General features: G+C 34.1%; 2 protein-coding genes across 10 annotated transcripts in view; one reads left to right on the top strand and one right to left on the bottom strand.

Annotated features, from left to right (window-relative positions):
• Positions 1-10,742, top strand: part of LOC106873215 (UDP-GlcNAc:betaGal beta-1,3-N-acetylglucosaminyltransferase-like protein 1) — a 34,009-nt gene extending 23,267 nt beyond the window's left edge. The window contains exons 9-12 of one of the 6 annotated variants that reach the window (XM_014920465.2): positions 4,682-4,817; positions 6,931-6,999; positions 7,230-7,304; positions 9,447-10,742. In XM_014920465.2, coding sequence (XP_014775951.1) covers positions 4,682-4,817; positions 6,931-6,999; positions 7,230-7,304; positions 9,447-9,455 — 289 coding nt within the window. In that variant the 3' untranslated portion in view covers positions 9,456-10,742. The other 5 variants (XM_014920462.2, XM_014920461.2, XM_052978482.1 and 2 more) reach the window with 5 other exon arrangements.
• A 2,166-nt stretch (positions 10,743-12,908) lies between these two features.
• LOC106873218 (meiosis regulator and mRNA stability factor 1) overlaps positions 12,909-20,057 on the bottom strand; it is a 55,221-nt gene continuing 48,072 nt past the window's right edge. For all 4 annotated transcript variants that reach the window (XM_014920473.2, XM_052978479.1, XM_052978480.1 and 1 more), the window contains 4 exons: positions 19,332-19,547; positions 18,760-18,969; positions 14,993-15,254; positions 12,909-14,529 (listed from right to left, as the gene is read on the bottom strand). In XM_014920473.2, the coding sequence (XP_014775959.1) occupies positions 14,045-14,529; positions 14,993-15,254; positions 18,760-18,969; positions 19,332-19,547 (1,173 nt within the window). In that variant the 3' untranslated portion in view covers positions 12,909-14,044. The remainder of the gene's footprint in view (positions 14,530-14,992; positions 15,255-18,759; positions 18,970-19,331; positions 19,548-20,057) is intronic.

Below are 20,057 nucleotides of genomic sequence, written 5' to 3'. Positions count from 1 at the left end.
ATATATCTACGCAAGCACACACCTGTACAGGGTGCGGTGAATAAACTGTTGTCTAAAGTACGCACAAATGAAAATAACACTGACATCTCTTGACCCGGGGTAGCACTACCTCCCCCAGGCACTTGATGTAGGCTTCTGTGTTGAGTCTGAGGCTGTGTGGGAAGATGAATGGAGGCATAATGTCACCATCACTAGTGATCACCCTAAACATCATGATGTTGACTGGATGTTTCATTTTTATCACTCTTGGTTCATGTCCTCAGATTGCACTGTCTTCAAATTGACACTCAAACACTCTGAAATGTTCATATTGGAGCTTCCGATGTGAATGCCAAGTGGTACAGCTTGTTTTCAAATTTCTAGCAGAGTGAATTGTGTCATGATGCTGTTTTTCTCACAGACAGTGCTCAACTGACCCTACTATACTGTATAGTTGACAAAATCAAAAACAGACAATGTGCATGTGTGAAATTAACAATATAAAATGGTGACAAGTTATCTATCGCACCCTGTACGCGCGTGCACACACACACACACACACACACACACACACACACACACAAAAAGAGAGAGGAAGGTAGAGACAGATTGGAGAAAAGAAGTTTAATTTTGGTAAAGATTTTGTAGAATGAGAAATTTTATCTAGAGGGAAAAGAAATGTAGTCTGAGAATGTATGTTTATTTTTTTTCTTTTCTTTTAGATCTTTTACAAAATACATCAAGAAATGTATTCAGATACAAGAGTCTACAAAAATCCTCAAAAAAGTTAATGTTGAGAACTTGTATTTAGAGCTTTTTGTTCAGAGCTCTTTCTCTCTATATAAAGTTAATTTGTAAACAAAGCATAATACTCCTTGTTTGAGCTTTAAACAGGCTGAGTAAATCTCATTAGATGGTGTTAGAATATTCGTTACTGAATAACCAATGTCATAAAGTTCCATACTATCTAAGAGCTGGTGGCTTTCATGAATATGTAGATGTGCATAATGCTGGTACAGCTATCAAATGTAAATTATCATCATTTAATCTGTTTTATATATATATAAGAAACTGAAATGTCAAAGGAATAAATAATTATCTTATGAACTTCATTAGCTTATGACTACTGGTATAAGATGCAATGGACTTATTTTTGAGTATCTAAGTATTACCATATAACTGCATCATCATGTTTGAAGCTCTGATGAAGCTATAAGGTGATATTCAGTCACTCAACTATGAGTCTATTGAATCTTATAGCAGAAACAGCTGCAAGCTAATGAGGTTCATAAGGTAATTATTTATTCCTTTATCATCTTAATTTCATATTACCTCTCTGTATTCAACTGATGTTTTGTTCTGAAGCTTACATATATATTGAATTCTAACACACAGTTATTAGTACCACAATGGCCTAAGTGAAATATATATATATATGTCTTTGTGCTTGTGTTTGTTGCCCATCACTGCTTGACAACTGGTGTTGGCTTGTTTACATCCCTGTAACCTAGTGGTCCAGCAGAAGAGAGCAATAGAATAAGTACAAGACATTTTGAAAAAGTACTGAGGCCAGTTTGTTCAATTAAACCCTTCAAGGTGGTGCCCCAGTATGGCTGTAGCCCAATGACTGAAACAAATAAAAGATATATATATGTATATATCAGGAATTCAGTCAATAACGCAGGAATTCAAGACAGGCTGCCCCTGGGAGCTCTTCTATGCTGATGACTTTGCTCTAATTGCTGAGTCACTATCAGAACTAGATAAGTTTCAGGTGTGGAAGCAAGGATTAGAATCGAAGGGCCTTAGAGTCAACCTAGCTAAAACCAAAGTCCTAATAAGTAGAAAGGTAGACAAACCACAAACCCCTTCAGGTAGATGGCCCTGCTCAATCTGTAGAAAAGGTGTAGGTAGAAACTCTATAAGATGTACCCAGAGTAAACTATGGACACATAAGAGGTGCAGCAATATCAAAGGAATCTAAGACAGAGCGATAGAGAGAGAGATAGGTATAAATCTGAAAGGAATACAGAAAAGATAAATGTTAGTCGGGGGAAATGTAAGGTGGTGGTCTTTTACATTCTGTAGTGTTAAATTGGTTGAGGGTTAACTTTATTCTTGATAAGGGTTTTGGTCTATTGTATGTAACTTTGTGTGTGGGAGGAATCAAGATCAGAATAGTAATTCAGCAAACCATCACATATAACATAATGCTTTTACTTTGTATGAGTAGGGAGAGAGAGAGAGAGAGAAAGGTACTAAGGAGACAGAGAGGGAAAGAACAGAAGAGTAATAGTTAGGGTTATGTAGGGAAAAATAAAGGAAGAAACAACATGCAGGGGCCAAAGATGTGTTAGGGACTGAAGATGATGAGATGGAGAGAGAGAGCTAGAGAAAACTTGAAAGAAAGAGGGGTAGCAAAAGAATTAGAGAGAGGAGAGAGAATAAGTACCAAACAGAAAGGGAAAAAGACCTGACAGTTCTATAGTAGGAGGTGCAAAAAAGAGTTTGAGAGAAAGAGAGATACTAGATGTGCTGTATCAAAAAAAAAGTGGTTGAAGGGAGATACTAGATAAAAAAATATAAAAAAGAAAGAGAGAATGAACAGAGATTTACATTTTTCCCTGATGGAAAAAAAAAAAAAAACTAACACAAAATATCTAAATAAAACAAAAAAAAATAAAGAAAAATAAACATGACCTTGTTTGAAAAGCTTTAATTCGGGTTATATTTTATTACTGAAGCCTTAGAATGGAATGTTAATGGATGCTAGCATATCTGTTTTGCATTAATCTGCTGGAGAGTTCCATAATTGTCATCATCATTTCACATCTGTTTTCTGTTGATGACATGAGTTATACAGGTGTGTGTCATAGTACAGCTTCTCACCACTTGTTACTGTCACTTGCTATCTCCTTTGTTACCAGTAGTTAATAGTACCCTTGACTTCAACTGCTCCATTCATGCTTTTACTACTATGCTTTCTGTTTCCACTGCTGATTAGGTCACCTTGGTAACAGAAACTGTCAATTTTAGCTATCTGTCATGGCAGAATTGCATTTCATAGGAGCTTTTATTACTGACTATTCCTGTGTGTCTGTTATTTCCCAGTTTACTTCCCTGAGATCCTACTGCACTTTTAGTGCACTTACAGTTTATTAGTATAGAATTCCTATCCCTTTTCTGCATATTGAACATAGCCACTTCCTAGATGCCAGAAGAGTTCTGTATTCTTACTTGCTAACTAAACCCTAAGGTTAACATTTATGCTTCTCAGTTCTAGGCCCTGCTTCTGACTGATTCAGCTCTGAGAACTAGTTTGTCAGTATATGGGAATTCCCATGGGCATACTCTTGTTATAGTATTAAGAACTATAATAAAATGAAGGTGACTGATGACTAAAATCTGATATACATCTATCTGCATACTTAATTCTTCACTGAACTTTTTACTAATTCTAATTTCAGATTTGCATAGTTCTCATATTTCCAAATTACTATTACACAAGTCTGTGAGATAGAACTTTTTGAAATTTGTTTTCATAACTGTATGTTACTTTATATATTTCTGTAATGCAAATTCAAAATGTCCAAGAAAGCTCTTTTCCCTTACGTAAGGTTTTGTCACAATTTAATAATTAAGTATAGCATAATTTCTAGGAAAATCCACATGTGGTAGGATAAAATGAAACTTACTAAAAATGAATTTAGTACTTTATTTAACAAAATGAAATGGCAAAAATGCTATTGGAAGGTGAGAAAATAAATTTTTATAAGGGTTCCATTCATTTTTTAGATTTGGCACCTCAAAATCTCATTTTTTTTTCACTTATAAACTATGGAGCCATACTCCAAAACTAAGGTTTTGGAGTATGGTTGGATGCCCTTCCTATAGCCAACCACTTTACAGAGTGTACTGGATGACTTTTAATAAGGCACTGGCACAAGAGAAGTTAATTAAAAGGTACTTTCAATCCTATATTTTTTTCACTTGTTTGCTAACCCTTTTACAGCGTGTACAGGGTGCATATTATGACAATAACATCAAAGTTGTCAAGACTGGATTAAAAGGACCTGTCAACCACTCTATTATCTCTACTCCCTCACCAATCACCCCTGAAAGTGTAACAAGCATGAGAGGGGTACAAAGCAAGTGTAAAGAATACTATCTTAAGACATGTATGTTTGCTCAAGGCAATGTGACTGAGAAGTGTAATACAAGAGACTGCAATCCAAAAAGTGCTGCTCTCCCTACTATTCTCCTTTTTGATCACATTTAATCTAGATGTTTCCTTGTCTTTACTATATCTTTTATTAGCTCTAAGATTTAGGATTTAAAACATGGTCCCTATTCCAAAGGTGATATGGATATTCATATAGGGGATTTGACAGATCAACCAGCTACAAGGCTGTATGTAATTGCTCAATCTGTTAGAAAAAGCAGTTTTATCTACATCAAATCATACTCTAGTGTTTTTAAAAAAGAAAGATCATACTGGAGGGTGTAGTCTTAGAAATACTATGCTTTAATAGAAAGATGCAGTTGTTAGATTACAACTAGATCTCCTTTGATTATAGATCTCCTTGATCAGAGCTGAGCTGGGGCAAAATAAGAGCTCCCTAACTGTAGCGACATTAGTAGTTCTTCCCCACCAAATTTCATCAATCATTTAAATTTTCAAGAACTATTTTTATTTCAACAGGGAAACAATTTGGAATATTCGACTTCAACGATTTGAGAGAGACATTCTCAACCATCTATCACATTTTACCATTTGGAATGCTGGCAAACAGGGACGCAAATTTTATCGTTCTTTGAAACCGGACAATAGAAAAAAGGTAATTAATTTTTTTTTATTCTATGAAATTTCTAAATTTTCAATGTTTCTCTTCTTGAGATGTAACACCTGCAGTACACATCCTTGATCACATTCAAAGAAAGCTTAATAATTACAAGTCAATAAGGAAGTCTCTAAATGGTCACATGAACTGCTAGAAATAGTAGTCAAACCTTTTGCTGTCTTAAATAATAGACATATTTGATAATGTAGACCCATCATGTCCCTAAAGATATCAGTTTTGTCATGACTGGAATGCTTTAATAAGCCTGCTCAATCAAAGCCAATCAATAGCTACAACATTATAAATACTTCTCCCTCTTTCTTCAATGAGTTGTATTCTTTGTCTATTTCTTCTGCTTTTCTACTACTTACTATAGACTTTGGTGGAGGCGCAATGGCCCAGTGGTTAGGGCAGCGGACTCGCGGTCATAGGATCGCGGTTTCGATTCCCAGACCGGGCGTTGTGAGTGTTTATTGAGCGAAAACACCTAAAAGCTCCACGAGGCTCCGGCAGGGGATGGTGGCAAACCCTGCTGTACTCTTTCACCACAACTTTCTCTCACTCTTATTTCCTGTTTCTGTTGTGCCTGTAATTCAAAGGGTCAGCCTTGTCACACTGTGTCACGCTGAATATCCCCGAGAACTATGTTAAGGGTACACGTGTCTGTGGAGTATTCAGCCACTTGCACGCTAATTTCACGAGCAGGCTGTTCCGTTGATCGGATCAACTGGAACCCTCGACATCGTAAGCAACGGAGTGCCAACAACAACAACACTATAGACTTTACTTTTCCAAATGTGTTAACTTTGTTTTGTACTTAAACCAATCCATTCCATTTATCTTTACTGTTTCTCTTATTCTTGCACCAGGCTTAATATGAAGCACTTTGCTCAATTCCTCTTCATCGGAATTGTATTCATTTGGAATTCCCTCATTAAACATCTTTTACCTATAAACCTATCATAATTCAAATTAACTGTTAACATAGAAATACTTGCTTGAAAGGATTGTCTTCCTTAGAGACTGACTATAACTATCATACTCTCTTATGTGAACATTGCAAACATGTAGATATATTACATACCTTTTTACCTTTTATTTCGGTCATTTGAATGTGGCCATGCTGGGGCACTGCCTTGATGGGTTTCATACAAAGAAGTCGATTCTAGTACTTATATTTTAAATCTGTTGGTCTCTTATGCCAAATCACTAAGTTATCATCATCATCATTGTTTAACGTCCACTTTCCATGCTAGCATGGGTTGGACGATTTGACTGAGGACTGGTAAACCAGATGGCTACACCAGGCTCCAATCTGATTTGGTAGAGTTTCTACAGCTGGATGCCCTTCCTAATGCCAACCACTCAGAGAGTGTAGTGGGTGCTTTTATGTGCTACCGGCACGAAGGCCAGTCATGCGGTACTGGCAACGGCCATGCTCAAAATGGTGTATTTTACATGCCACCTGCACAGGAGCCAGTCCGGCAGCACTGGCAACGATCTCGCTCGAATGTCTTTACATGTGCCAGGAAGGTGATGTTGGGCACAGGTGCCATCACGATTTCGCTTTCGCTTGCCCCAACAGGTCTTCGCAAGCCGAGTTTAGTGTCCAATGAAGGAGACGACATTGGCATGGGTGCCAGTTGTCAAATTTAGTGCGATTTCGATTTATATATATATATATATATATATATATATATACACACACACACACACACACACACACACACACAGACATATGTATATATATACACATATACACTTGATGGGCCTGCAAACAATTTCTGTCTACCAATTTCACTCACAAAGCAGTGGTTGGCCTGGGGGCTGTAGGAAAAGACACTTGCCTTAGGTGCCACATAGTAGGACGGAACTTGAAACCACCTGGTTGCAAAGTGAAGTTCTTAACCACACAGACATGCTTGTATTATGTAACTAGTGTTCTTTCACTTTAAATCATTGCTACATTGATTATGAATTTAAAAAATTTAATGGGAATATTACAGCTACAAAGTTCTTAATTTTTAAAATTTTGAAATTTAAAAAGTTTTTGAAATTTCAGTCTTGTTTTACTTAACAATGGTGGATATATGTGCATATATTATTCCAGGTTTCCATGTTTTGTGATGTGGATGCCAAAAAAATAAAGAAAGCTGTTTATATATATGAAGAATCCCAAGTAAGTTTTTTGGGCATCAGCAAAACCCAAGTTTTTAATTCCAAGTGATGTTTTACAACCCTTCAAAGATCAAATTTAGTAGTAACTAACTATAATATCCTTCAGAGACCTCGGCCTTGGGCCTTCTGCTAGGCATGAAATGAAATGGGGAGGTAAAAAAAAAGTGGAAATATTTTATTGAATGTATGTGTTTCTAAAAATCTGTCTGTTTTGTTTTGGATTATCTCCAGGAAAGCCCAAAGCCGAGAGTCCCAATTTGTCATTTCAGCAAGGCAGAACCCCCAGTAGTCATTTGTATGAAGATGGTAAGTTTACATTGTCATTTTCTCTATGATCTACATAACTTAGAAAAATATTTGTCTGGCCAATATTTCATGCTGTTATAGAATATTTGCTTCAAATAGCACAAAAAATAAATATACTGAAGGTTTAAACATGTAAATTGTTGCAGTATTTTACAGAACTAGACAAGAGTATGGATGTATTGGTTAGGAACTTTGCTTCCCAATGGCGTAGTTTCAGGTTCAGTCTGACTGTGTGGCACTTCAGGCAAGTATCTTTTACCATAGCCTTGGGTCAACTAAAGCCTTGCAAATGAATTTGGTAGAGGGAAACTGAAAGAAGCCTGTCATATATGTGATAATTGCAAATGAGTGCCATCATCATACAAGTGGTGTCATTAATTTTCAATCTTTGAAAATATATCAGGCCCTAGAAATATATTACTTTGCTGAGCAACAGGAAGGATATCTGACCAAAGAAAATTTGTCTCAATAAATTTTGTTCAATCTTTGCAAGCATGGAGAAGTGAACATTAAAATTATTCTTTTGCACGAATGGATGTTTAAAGAAAGTGAATAGTCCATAAATTTTCAAAGATTCCATTAAATTATTTTAGAAATTATAAACTCTTTAGGCTATCTAAGATTGTTCACAAGTTATAACACTAATAACTCAACTGTAAACTAAAATAATGAACCTTATCTTAAGGTGACAATAATAGCAGCACTAGAGAAACATAATTTCATTTAATGTTTATGTTGGCTTGGGTTGGACAGTTTGACAAGATTCATTCTCCAGTATGATTTCCATGGCTGAATGCCCTCATTTAACTACTTTACAATGTGTACTGGGTGTATTTTTCATGCCACCAGCACTTGTGAGGCTGTCATGCAGTTTGAAAAAATATGAACCCTAGGGATGCAATTTAATGCTAGGAGGTGAGGGGGCATACGGGGAGTAAAAAATGAGGGAAAAGGCCAAAGTGGAACAGGTTTTCAATAAATTCAGTACTTTATAGATACCTACTCTTTCAGGCAAAGCCAGTTAAGCCATAGACCATGTCTAATTGATCATTTGACTTTGGAATTGTCCAATTTTGCATCTGTTTTTATAAAGAAACTCCTGTAAGCAGGGTTTATAGATGTTAGATGGAATAGAGAAAAATTGAATTTAGAAATAAATCATTGATTGAAGCTAAAAAATTTGTTGCATCGAGAAAAATTCTTGGTGTGTATGAAGAGGTGTGTAGATTAGATTAGTGATGATAACTAGAAAATTCTTTAGAGAAATGAAATTCAATAAAGTCAGAGTCACTGCTGATGGGATTAGCTAAGCTAAGGCCTTAAAGGAGTACGTTCGACATTCTTGGGAAACTGGATTAATATGCATACAATAACATTACCTGTTCTCAGGCAAAAGACATTTAAGATGCCATGCAGTAGGATTGAGCCTGAAATCACATGACTGGGAAAGTAAGCTTCTTAACCACACAACCATACTAATGATATTTACATGTCCGTGTACTTGCTTTGGAAGTACATGTACTAAAATTGAAATGATTCAGAGATATTTACATATCTGCATCAGTAATATTATTAGCATTATCTGAGACATCTAAAACAGCTTTCCAATTCCTCACAGTTAACAGAAGTTTAAAACCTCTCCTAATGCTATATTCTCTTTTAATCTAGGATTTGACAGGAGGAAAATTTGAAGAAAATTTAAACTCACTTCATCTAAAAGAAAATCAAGATTATCATTATTTTAGTTAATAAAGAATGAAGAACTTAAAAATCTGTTTCTAAATTGTTTTAATAACATCAGGGATACAAAACTAACCATTACCAAATACCTGTATTTTTAGATAATAAACTACTGTTCAAAACTATAAAGCCACATGCTTTTTTAAAGTTATTTAGAAATTTAGCTCTGTATTTAAGTGGACTAAGGGGCATAATCTACTGTAAATGGACATTTCGTGAATACTTTGAAATGTAAAAAAGACTTTGTACCTTTATCATCACATTACAACACTTTTTCAATTTTCCCTGCCATATCAACACTTCAAAACTATAAAGCCGCTAATACGTTTTCATTTCTTTCCAGATTGTTTTGGAAAATATTTGATTCAATTGTATTCACTGTAATCCAAATTACATTTTCAGTGTGCCTAAAGCTACAAAGCTTTCTGAAATTGAGCAAAGGAAGATTCTTGCACTGAAAACAGAAGATTGTCAAGAAGATTCAGTAAAGCAGAAAATCAGTGGACAATTTTCTGTAAGATCTTGACAGCTACTACAGGATCCATGCTGGTAGGCATCCAAAGGCTACATTAGTAAGTGATGAAAGGACCATTGTCAGGCTGTGACGAAGTCATGCTGCTCTTTTGTTTAAGATCAAGGCATCAGCAGGAGCCTCAACATCCGTAAAAAGAGTGATTTTAAACCGGCTTGGACGTCTGTTATTGTCCTCTTCCCACAACCCTGTTAGATTGGAGTTTGCTCCATAGCAGATGGTGAATGGATCAGGGTTCTGTTCTCTGATGAGAGAAAATGGAATTTGGATGGTCCCAATGGTTATAAGTATTACTGGGCTGATAAATGTATGCAAAATACTTATTTCAAGTGGCAGAACAGTGGAGGAGATATTATGATGTGGGGAGCAATATCTGCCAATGGGAAGCTGCCACTTATGTATGACTGTTTCAATGCTGCATGATATATCGATATGTTGGATGGGGCTCACATTGATGAAGGTGGCTTTGTGGCAAGAGCTTCATGTTTCAACAAGACAACGTTCCTATTCATAAAGCAAAGGCAACTTTGGATTTCCTAGGCAATCAGGGTTGAAGTCATGCCATGGCCAGCAAGAAGTCCCAACTCTAATCCTATAGAGAATGCTTGGGGATATCTCATGAACATTGTGTATGGTGAAGGCGAGCAGTATTCACCTGTTGATGAATGCAAAATGGCAATAAAGAAGGCCTGGGAAGAGCTTCCACTTGCTCTGCTGCAGAAGTTGATTAGGAGTATGAAATTATATGTTTTTGAAGTAATCCACAAAGGTGATGGTCAAACACACTATTGTTGATATATTGCATGATGAAATATATAATTTCCCTGTTTTGCTTCATTATTCAACCTGGCATTAGTTTTGAACAAGAAGTTTTTGACTTTTTTTTTGAATTTCACTAAATTTGAACAATGAAATGCCTTCTATTCCATTTCCTATCTAGAGGTGAGTTTCATGAATTTGGGTAGGATATTTTACCAGAAAAAAAAAAACCAGACAGTGCTCTGGTTTTATAGTTTTGAACAACAGTTTATACCAAGGAATGATGTATTGAATACCGTTAATTTTCTTTCAGCTTTCAGAAATTTCAAAGAACTTGATGACTTGGCATGTAAATTCCTTGAAATTGTCTCCATTTTTGAAAACAGCATTCATTAAATCAATTTATCTAAATTTATGACATTAGTTCATTCTAGTTATTTCCCTTCCTTCAATCTTTGGTCACTATCAAAAATATTTGTAACTATGTAAAGGTTTTTGTAAACTGATGAGGCAGGCTCAAGCAAACTATACTTAGCTGATGCAGTCTATCATACTGAAACATATCCATCTTTGTCTTTTGCTTACAAAGACCAAACTTTCACCTAGGTATGTAAATTAACAAATTAATGTGATTTGCAGATTTTACTGCTATTTTTAGCAGGTTGAGTGACCGTGTAGCACCTCTCCTCTTCCATTGTTTCAGGGTGTGCATTAAGTAACAAGTTAATTTACTGAAGGAATAACAAGAACTTAACATGAGTACTCCAAATTTCAGTAGGCATGGATGCGACAGACTCAGTAAATACTGCAATCTGACACAGTTTTCAGTTCAGGAAATGAGTGACAAAAGTAGTATGTAGCCATGTTTACAAAGCTGAAGCGAGAGAGATTGAAGAATGAAGCAATGACAAGAGCTAAACGTCGAGCACACCACTTAAGGGTGATGAATAGGGAATTTTCTTTTGACAGGTCATCTTATGGGTTATAAACTGATCAAAGGACAAGTTAATCAATCATAATGGAAGAGCTCTTTGATCAATGGGATTCGAACCATAGCTATCCTGTCATTGTAAGGTTATTGAGGAATACATTAATTTGTTTTATGGAGTGTTGCATGTGGAAGATTCAGGTATTTTTGAAATAGATTGTGTGGCCACTTAGTCACCATATAAAAAAAAGAAAACAAACCCATGACGAGGTGGGGGGTGGAGGATGAGTTTTGCTTAGCACATGCAGTGTCAAATTAAGAACTTAAAGCAGGTGATGAACATGGAAGCATCTCTTAGTGAAAAAAAAATACTGTTAAAGAAGTTAACTTGGTTGATGGGTACCATTAGGAAGATTCTGAAAAGAATATTTGGCAACTGGTTAAAAGACTGCTGCAATTTGGGAGCAACTGTCTATTTGATGTGCAAAAGTATCTTCCAATTGAATTTAAAACACCAGAAGATTTGCACCTATGTTGCCTTGGTAAGCAAGCAAGACATGGATGTAAAATGTAACTTGTAAAGATAGTTTTGCGGAAATCATTACAGTCTTTGCACCAACAATGCCAGGGTGATACATTTATCAAGATGAGTTTTCTATATCAAAGTCAACAAAGCTAACTACTTGTGAAAGAGATGAGGCAAAAGACAAAATGAAATTCAGGAAGCTGGATGGCTTTCTTGCTGTTAATGGCTCAACTTGAAAGTTGAGCTGTTAGCAGCAGGTAGACAAATTTCAATGAAGAACCTTATCTGAAGAGATATGCAAAGAACATGAATTTAATGGAAGAATGCTGAAATGCTCTATCCAAACAGTTAATAGGCTGCCAAGATAAATTGGTGGAATTATTTTAATAAGATAAAATAATTTGTAGTTATTTCTTCAGGATTTCTTGGCTCAGAATTAGAATTCAGATCTTGCTGAGATTCAGTTTTGTCTTGTATCTTGTCAATAAATAACAGTCATATATTGAAGATGGGGTTTTCTTTTCCCTTCTGAATAGGCTATAAACAAGATGGTGTCTGAACATCTGAAAGGTAGCAATTGAAAACCACATTTGGTTTCAAAAGTTTGAAAGCAAGTAAAAATAAGGATTATGCCAACATCACAGCCAGTGGTTTTTTTGTGTTAATAGTTGATGCTAGTGTACTTGATTAATAATGCTAAGATATCAAATATTACAATGTACAGTTTGTGGTTCTTACCTGGAACTAGATTAAGTTGGCAAAATGATCAAAGAATTGTTCAGCCTTTTCAGTATACTGTAAAATGCCATTGTTTTTGTAGCCATCATTAAAACTAACCATCATTTACCAAAGCTGCTCCCATTTAAACTATGCACAGAAGCATTAAGTAGTACATTAGTTGAAAATACAAGTGAATTTAAAAAGACACAAAAAATGTGCTTGTCCATTGATCCCGAATTGCATATAAAATTTGTGAACCGATGAACTAGTCTGATGTGTTAACCAATGTAGGTTTACAGGGTAAAAACTATCACCAATATAAAATGTAAGCCATCATCCTGGAATTAGGTGTGGATTTATCTCCATGGTACTCACTATAACTCACACAAAACCCTAGAATGTTTTGTAAAATTTTATTTGTATTAAAAATAATTTACATTTTTCGATAGAAACTTGATAAAATATGTAATGTGAGAAGAATGTCGAGTAACAATTTTAACTCTTTACATATCTCTTCTCAATCTAATGACAAACCATTGTTACATTTCAGTTGGCAAATTCATTTGATAGGTTTGAAATAATTCTGAGACGTAGTTGCAAATTTTATAATGCTTCAATTTTTGTAGATTTTTATCCAAAATTTCGAAAATTTGAAACGTTAGGAGGATTCTAAAAAGGTCCAATTTTTACAAAGTTTTCTATTTACAAACTTTACATAAGTTTTTTTTTCTTTCTGTTACATAAAATATAAAACAAAAAGTTAAAAATTAAAAAAAGCAAATGAAAACACTTGCTGATCTTGGATAGTAAAGAGTATCCTTTGAAACGAAAATAAGCTTTAAAATATACAAATGTAAAAATTAAGTTTTAGTTTTCAATAACAAAGTTATATTTGTATATACAAAAATGACATGAAAGCTTTAAAGAAAAGCATATATAAATATATATCTATCAAAGAAAAAATATAAATATAAACCCTCCAAATAACAAATCTGGGAGAAGAATTTTTTTTGTACAATAAATATACAATGCTTCTCATTACTTAACATTTATCTAAAAGTAAATGATAAAAGCAGAAAGCTAGTCATCCATTTGAGCAAATAAGACCTTCAGGAAATTGGATAAAAATATTGGAAATTGTTTATGACATTTAAAACTTTCAGAGCAAATTACATGGATTTATAATATATGCATTTGTTTTATATGAATACTTAAGAGAAAAAAAATCTTAAATATTTCAAAATTATGGATTTTTGGCTTTGTAAAGAAAATTAATTAACAGGTTGATAAAACTTCTGAATTTCTAAAAATATATTTCACTCCAAAAAGTTTTTGAAATGTAGTGCTAAACAACTGATGGAAGTCATGTAGCAAAGACAAATTTGCTGATATTGTTGAGTATAGGCTCATAGCAGATTTGAGAATCTTGAGTCATTTTATGACTTTATTCAACTATTCTTTGAGAACTAGTATTGAAGAAATTTTCAAGAGAAAGCTGACTACATGTTAGCACATCTTAAATTTCAAAGAGGTTATTAATGATAAAGAGATTTATTAGGTTCACCATCGTAATTAAATATTACTGGATTGATTAAATTTGATACTGAAGGATAAATATTTGATTGTTCATAGTACACATTTGGATTTTCATTTGTGTAATGGAAAGTATGAGACCAGCCATTAAATGAGTGGTTTCCCAACTTATTCAGTGAAATCCCAATTTGTGATTCAATGAAGAAGTCTTCTGCATTGCTCCAAGATTTAACATCTGTAGAATGGTCTTGATGTAATAATGCTTGCTGGTCATTATTGATGCAGCTTTCTCTCATGACAAACTGATTCAGGGAGCCAGAGGAAACACTGGTATAGGAATACTGATTTACTCCAGTCAGATTTAGCCAAGAATTAGATTCATCATCTCTTTTTGTTGTAAGAACAAGAGGTTTCTTTGAGGTTTCACTTTCTTTTGAAGATTCAGCTTTATTCTCTCTCTCTGTCTGAGCCAAAATATCTTTAGAACCTGGGGAAGATAGAATTGAAAACTTTATTTTCTACTTCAAAGATATGCACCAATGTCAACTTTTTCCATGTAATTGTTAAGTGTTCCTTTTACAAATTTATAAGACTTGCAATAAAAAGAAAAAAAAATGAACTGAATATCACTAAAGAAAAGTTTCAACTTGCTAAAACTGAGAAAATTAAAACTTGTCTCTACAATGGCATTCTATTTGTTAGATGCAAGTTGTTGAATGACAATATTTAAGAATTATAGAATCTAATAATGCAATTTTAAGAGACAGAAAATTTCAAGATTAACATTACATATGAACATTAAATCAATGTATTAAGAAAGAATACCATAAAGTGAGACACATAAGTATCTTGCATGTTCATAGACATTTAAACAAAAGAAAGTGTGAAAAATGCATACATTTTAATTTTTCTCTTTTAAAACTTGCATGCCACCTGCACAAACAACTTACCTTTAAGGTTTTCATTTAGTGTTGGATAATATTTGTTTTCAATCTTCTTGAGGTTCACTACATTTGGAATTGAACTCAACATATCTATGACAGACTGGAAGTTGTACAGTGCTGGTTTAATTTCAGTTCCATATAAATCATGGAAAGCACTTTCAAAGTCAGATAAGGAAAGATTATGATTTTTTAATATTGGCTTCAATAATTGTGAAAATTCTTGAAGTGGAGACAGCATTACAACTGCAGATTCCTTTTCACCAATTACCTGAGAATGTAAAATATACTTTGAAAGAAAATATTTTGATAATCTATCAACTGAATGTCATGGGGAAGAAAGTAAAACCTGGGAACATCCTCAAATCTGAAGTAGCAAATTAGGTCAATATTTTGATCATTTTAATGGATACTTTTCCATGCTTGCATGGGTCAGATGAGAGTATGTTGAGTTTTCTATGACATCACCCTTCCTGACACCAACCTCCAATTGTTTTCATGAGATGAAAACTTATTGGACAGCAAACAGCCTGGATGTGGTAACTCAGAGAACTAGAAACAAATGATACTAAATGAAACTTTTGTTTACAGAGATCATGCAAAATGACAAGAAGTCCAGACATGCGTTCATAGTGGACTGCAGGCAAACAACATTGTTCAAGAGGCCACTGTTTACATCCAGAAAACATGTGAAGATGGAAAATATAAACTCACTCACATGCACATATGTGCATGCATACACACAGGGCTTCTTTCAGCTTTCATGTACCAATCACAGTTTTTATGTTCCAATGGGTTAACTTAGGGCTTTAGAAGACATTTGCAAGGTGCCATGCAGTAGAAACTGAAGCTAAAACCATGTTCAAAAGCAGACTTCTTAACTGCACAACCATCCATGCCTGATATTCTAAGTGAATTCTTTTGAATCCAAGTAATAAATTACTAGTTAATATAATGCATGAATCAGCAAATCTCTTGAAATCTAATTCTAATTCCGGCTTTTGTCACTACTATGGGGGATCAACTTTCATTCATACATTATAACATCTATGAAAAATTTCACTAATCTCCATTCCTTTATCCATTTGTATCAAAATACAAAATCATTGAATCAACAGAACTCATTTCAAAAAGAAATAATCCTATATAAAAGAATAGATGTCAATTGGCCTATCTTTCTACTTCATTAGTTATTGTGTAGTCCCACTCAGCCATGATAAAGTGAATATTGAATATTAGCACTTGGTAATCAACTGAATTGCTGAAAATATAATCTACTTCCTTATGTAACAAAATTATCAAATTCTAAAAATGTATCTCTCTCAGAGAGAGAGGTTTGTGCTTTAATTTTTGTAAATTTTTCATTTTTGATAGTGATGTAGGAAAATAAATCTGCCTCTTTATCAAATTAAAAAAATTAAAACAAAATAGTAAGGTCTATGTTGGAAAACTGTTCACTAGATGGCTGAAATATTTCAACTACACTGCTTTTATGAAATCAATATTAGTCATATACAATGGTACTGTCAGTAAGATGAGTGTTAGCAATTATCAAGTAACAAATTTAGTATTCATGCAGGTATCCCTCAGAGCTGAGTTCTATGTAAATAGTTTACATACTCAAATCAAAGAATTAGCAGAAAACATTCAAACATGAAAGTAGAGCCTAGAATCAAAATCTAATAGTAAATTTAACAAAGACCAAAGTGTTAGCAAGAAAGTGCACAGAACTGGCATAGGTTAAGTGACCATGCATGCTGAGTAGAAAATTTAGAGAAAGAGTTTCACAATCACTCAATATAAAGAATAAGTACTCAAGAAGTGCAGTGGAATCACCAGTAGGCTGACAAAAGAGATTGTAACAAACACACAGAGAATAAGTTAACACCCACAAAATAAATTCTTTTAAATACTCAAAAGGCTTCCTGGAAGGAACTTTTAGCTTCTGCTATATAGGTGAAATAATTAGCAGTGAAGGTAGGTGTTCCAAAAACAGTAGCTAGAGTAAAAATAGATTGGAAAAAAGAAAGTTAAAGGAGCCATTACTTCTGTTAGTAACAATAGGTTTCTGAGACAAAGGTACTTGAGTATGAAGTGTGATGCTGCATTATAGTGAATATTGGGCCCTGAATGTAGAGAATGTGCTGGAAAGAAGTGAAGTGAGCAGGATTCATTGGAAGTATAATGTGATTTCTCTCAACTATTTTTATCTCTCCTGCATGTTATACATTTATTAGGTGTGTAATATGGAGGAAGGAAAAATTGGATATGAGAGGAATAATAGCAAGAATGGTGATTCCACTGGTACAGGAATATGATGTGAATTGGTAAAGAAGTACCAAGCAATCCAAGAAATTTCTGGGAGACTGAGAAAGAAATGGTGAAGGGTGATTTAAGGATGTAGAATCTCATGAAAGAGATGACAAGGGACAACAAGTGATGAGATGCTGTTGGAAAAGACACTTCCAACCTTTGCAAGTATGGGAAAATGGACATTCAAGGAGTTTGTGATAAAGTGGAAAACTATTTCACATAACTGATTTGCACAACTAACTCAAGCATTCATAATTCTTACAAAATCTTTGCAGCTTAAATTCTAGGTTTATGACTAAAGCTTTACAATTGCATTCAACTGTGATTTATATAATAATCTGATTATATAAATCACAGTTGTTGCAATCAAATATTTTAGCCTGCCAACTGACTTGTCAAACAAATCACACACTGACTTTTGGCAGGTAATTAGTTTTCAAAAGCAAATATAATGGGACAATCTAAAGTTCATTGCAGCTTAAAGATCTTTAGAAATGGCAAACACGAAAGAAAAAGGACATAACTCCAGAACACTGGAGTGCTGTAGTGGTATGTGTTAATATTCAAATCCTTTGTCCAAGAATGGAATCTTCAATACAAATTAAAATTGGTATAGATTCAATAGTTGTTTATGATATTAATGCCCTTATAAAAAGGTTCCTTTTATTGCATGTTGAGAATAATAGCATTAATAGAAACAGTGACAAGGGATTGCCTATGTAACTTGAACAAAAAAAATATTTTAACAGATTTCCATGTGAAATTAGTTTATTGGTTTTCTTGCCAATCTTCATGTGTTTCAACAAATAATATACATAATACACATGGCAATTTCTGTATGAATGTATTAGCCAATCTGGGGTAATGGTAGACAACTTCCCAAGGAACTGCATGCACAATGATTGAACCTGGAAAAACATCACAAACAAAATTCTTACCTACACAGTTATACCTCTCATTTTCTTATTTTTAAAGTGAAAATGTTTAACCACCATTTGTTGGATACTTGTGATTGCATGAAGTCAAGCATGACATCCATCAGTCACTCACCACTTATCCACCTCTTGCTTGCTATCACTCTCTAACTCCTATCATCTGTAGTGTTGGTACTATGAAAAATGCATCCAGACATAACCTCTTTAATGCTGGTGTCCTTATAAATTGCACCCAATACCCCATACAGTGGTTGGTGTTAGGAAGGGCATTCAGCCATATTAAAAAAAAGAATAAAAGTTGACATTAAACAACACCGAGGTTGTATGTTTAATGTAAAATTGTGGAAATATATGTAATCTCCATAATAAGTGACAGGGTATCATTGCAGTAATGCTTATGATTTTCTGCATTGAAAGATCTGAAAACTAAATTTGATGAAATTATAAAGCTCTTTAGTTTCATTTGTATTATTCAAGAAAGGAATAAAACAGTTATTCGAAGCTCATGCAATTACTAACAATACTTACTTGAACATAATAGATTAAATCTGTCAGTAAACTGCAGTCTAATGTTTCATGGAAAATTTCTTTGTAATATGAACAAACATCTTTGAGAGCGAGAGAAAATGTATCTGGACTGTATTCATTTATTATAGATATAATCTTCTCAGCAAGAGGTGGACAAAATGTTTGGCTAGATTTTATGGTCAGGAATGTCTGTCTATCTTGCATCTCAACCTGAATATGTGAACAAAAGTGATGTATAATAACAGAGATACATAAATATTTTTGTTTAATACAAGTAAAACTTCTGTCGAGTAATTAATAGTCAATGCTATTACTCAGTTTCACTAATTGAGAGCTATTAAAAAGCTAATATGTTGGTTTTAATCAAAATTTAGTTTTGAAAATCAACTCATCTGAGGTAACACAAATTATGAAAAGCTACAATATAATTTTGTAATCAAAATTTGATCTAAAAAGTCAGATACAATTAATGTAACTAAAGAAATCCTTCAATTTGATATATATATATATATATACACACAATTCTATGCAAAACTATAAGATATCAACATTAAGATTGAAATGAAATTTACCTGAAAGAGAGGTTTTAACATTGCAAGAAGTTCTTGCTGTGTTTGTGTGTCTAAATCAAATGGACATTCAAACAAGCAGTTGTAAGAAACTTCAACATCAAACAACGACATCCTTTGATCAGGAGAAGATCTTAATAATGAAGTGATTTGATCAGCAAATATCCTGAGCTTTTCTGGTTTTGTTAGGATAAGCATTCTTTCTTCTCTCTCTTCAATCTGTTGGAGAAGAAAAAATATTCCTTAAAATGGTCTCAGAAAGAACATGGAAACAAATTACTCTAATCCACCACAATACTGTACAATAAGTCTTCATATAGCTGAAGGAAAACATCCCCGAACAGATATGTTTGCTTACGTGTGGAAGATGTTCAGCCTCTTACGACTTCTATTTTCCCTTGTTGTAGTTCTTGCTGACTTACAGGATTAAGCCAGCCTTAATTTACATTGCTATATTAAAATCAACAAAGTATTATGTTACTGATACCTTTCACTCAGCTTTTATAGAGGAAAATAGATTTCACACTATCAGCTCCCCCATAAATAAAGACTATCAGCTCCCTCCGTCTCTCTGTCTGTCTGTCTCTCTCCTTCCATCGCCCTGTCTCTCTCTGTCAGTCTGCCTGTCTCTCTCTCTGCCTGTCTGTCTGTCTATCTCTCTGTGTCTGCCTGTCTCTCTCTCTGTGTCTGCCTGTCTCTCTCTCTCTGTGTCTGCCTGTCTCTCTCTCT

This window comes from Octopus bimaculoides, chromosome 2, assembly GCF_001194135.2.
Source record: "Octopus bimaculoides isolate UCB-OBI-ISO-001 chromosome 2, ASM119413v2, whole genome shotgun sequence".
NCBI classification, from domain to species: Eukaryota; Metazoa; Mollusca; class Cephalopoda; order Octopoda; family Octopodidae; genus Octopus; species Octopus bimaculoides.
The sequence above is the reverse complement of the archived record's forward strand: the minus strand, read 5'-3'. Positions and strand labels throughout refer to the sequence as shown.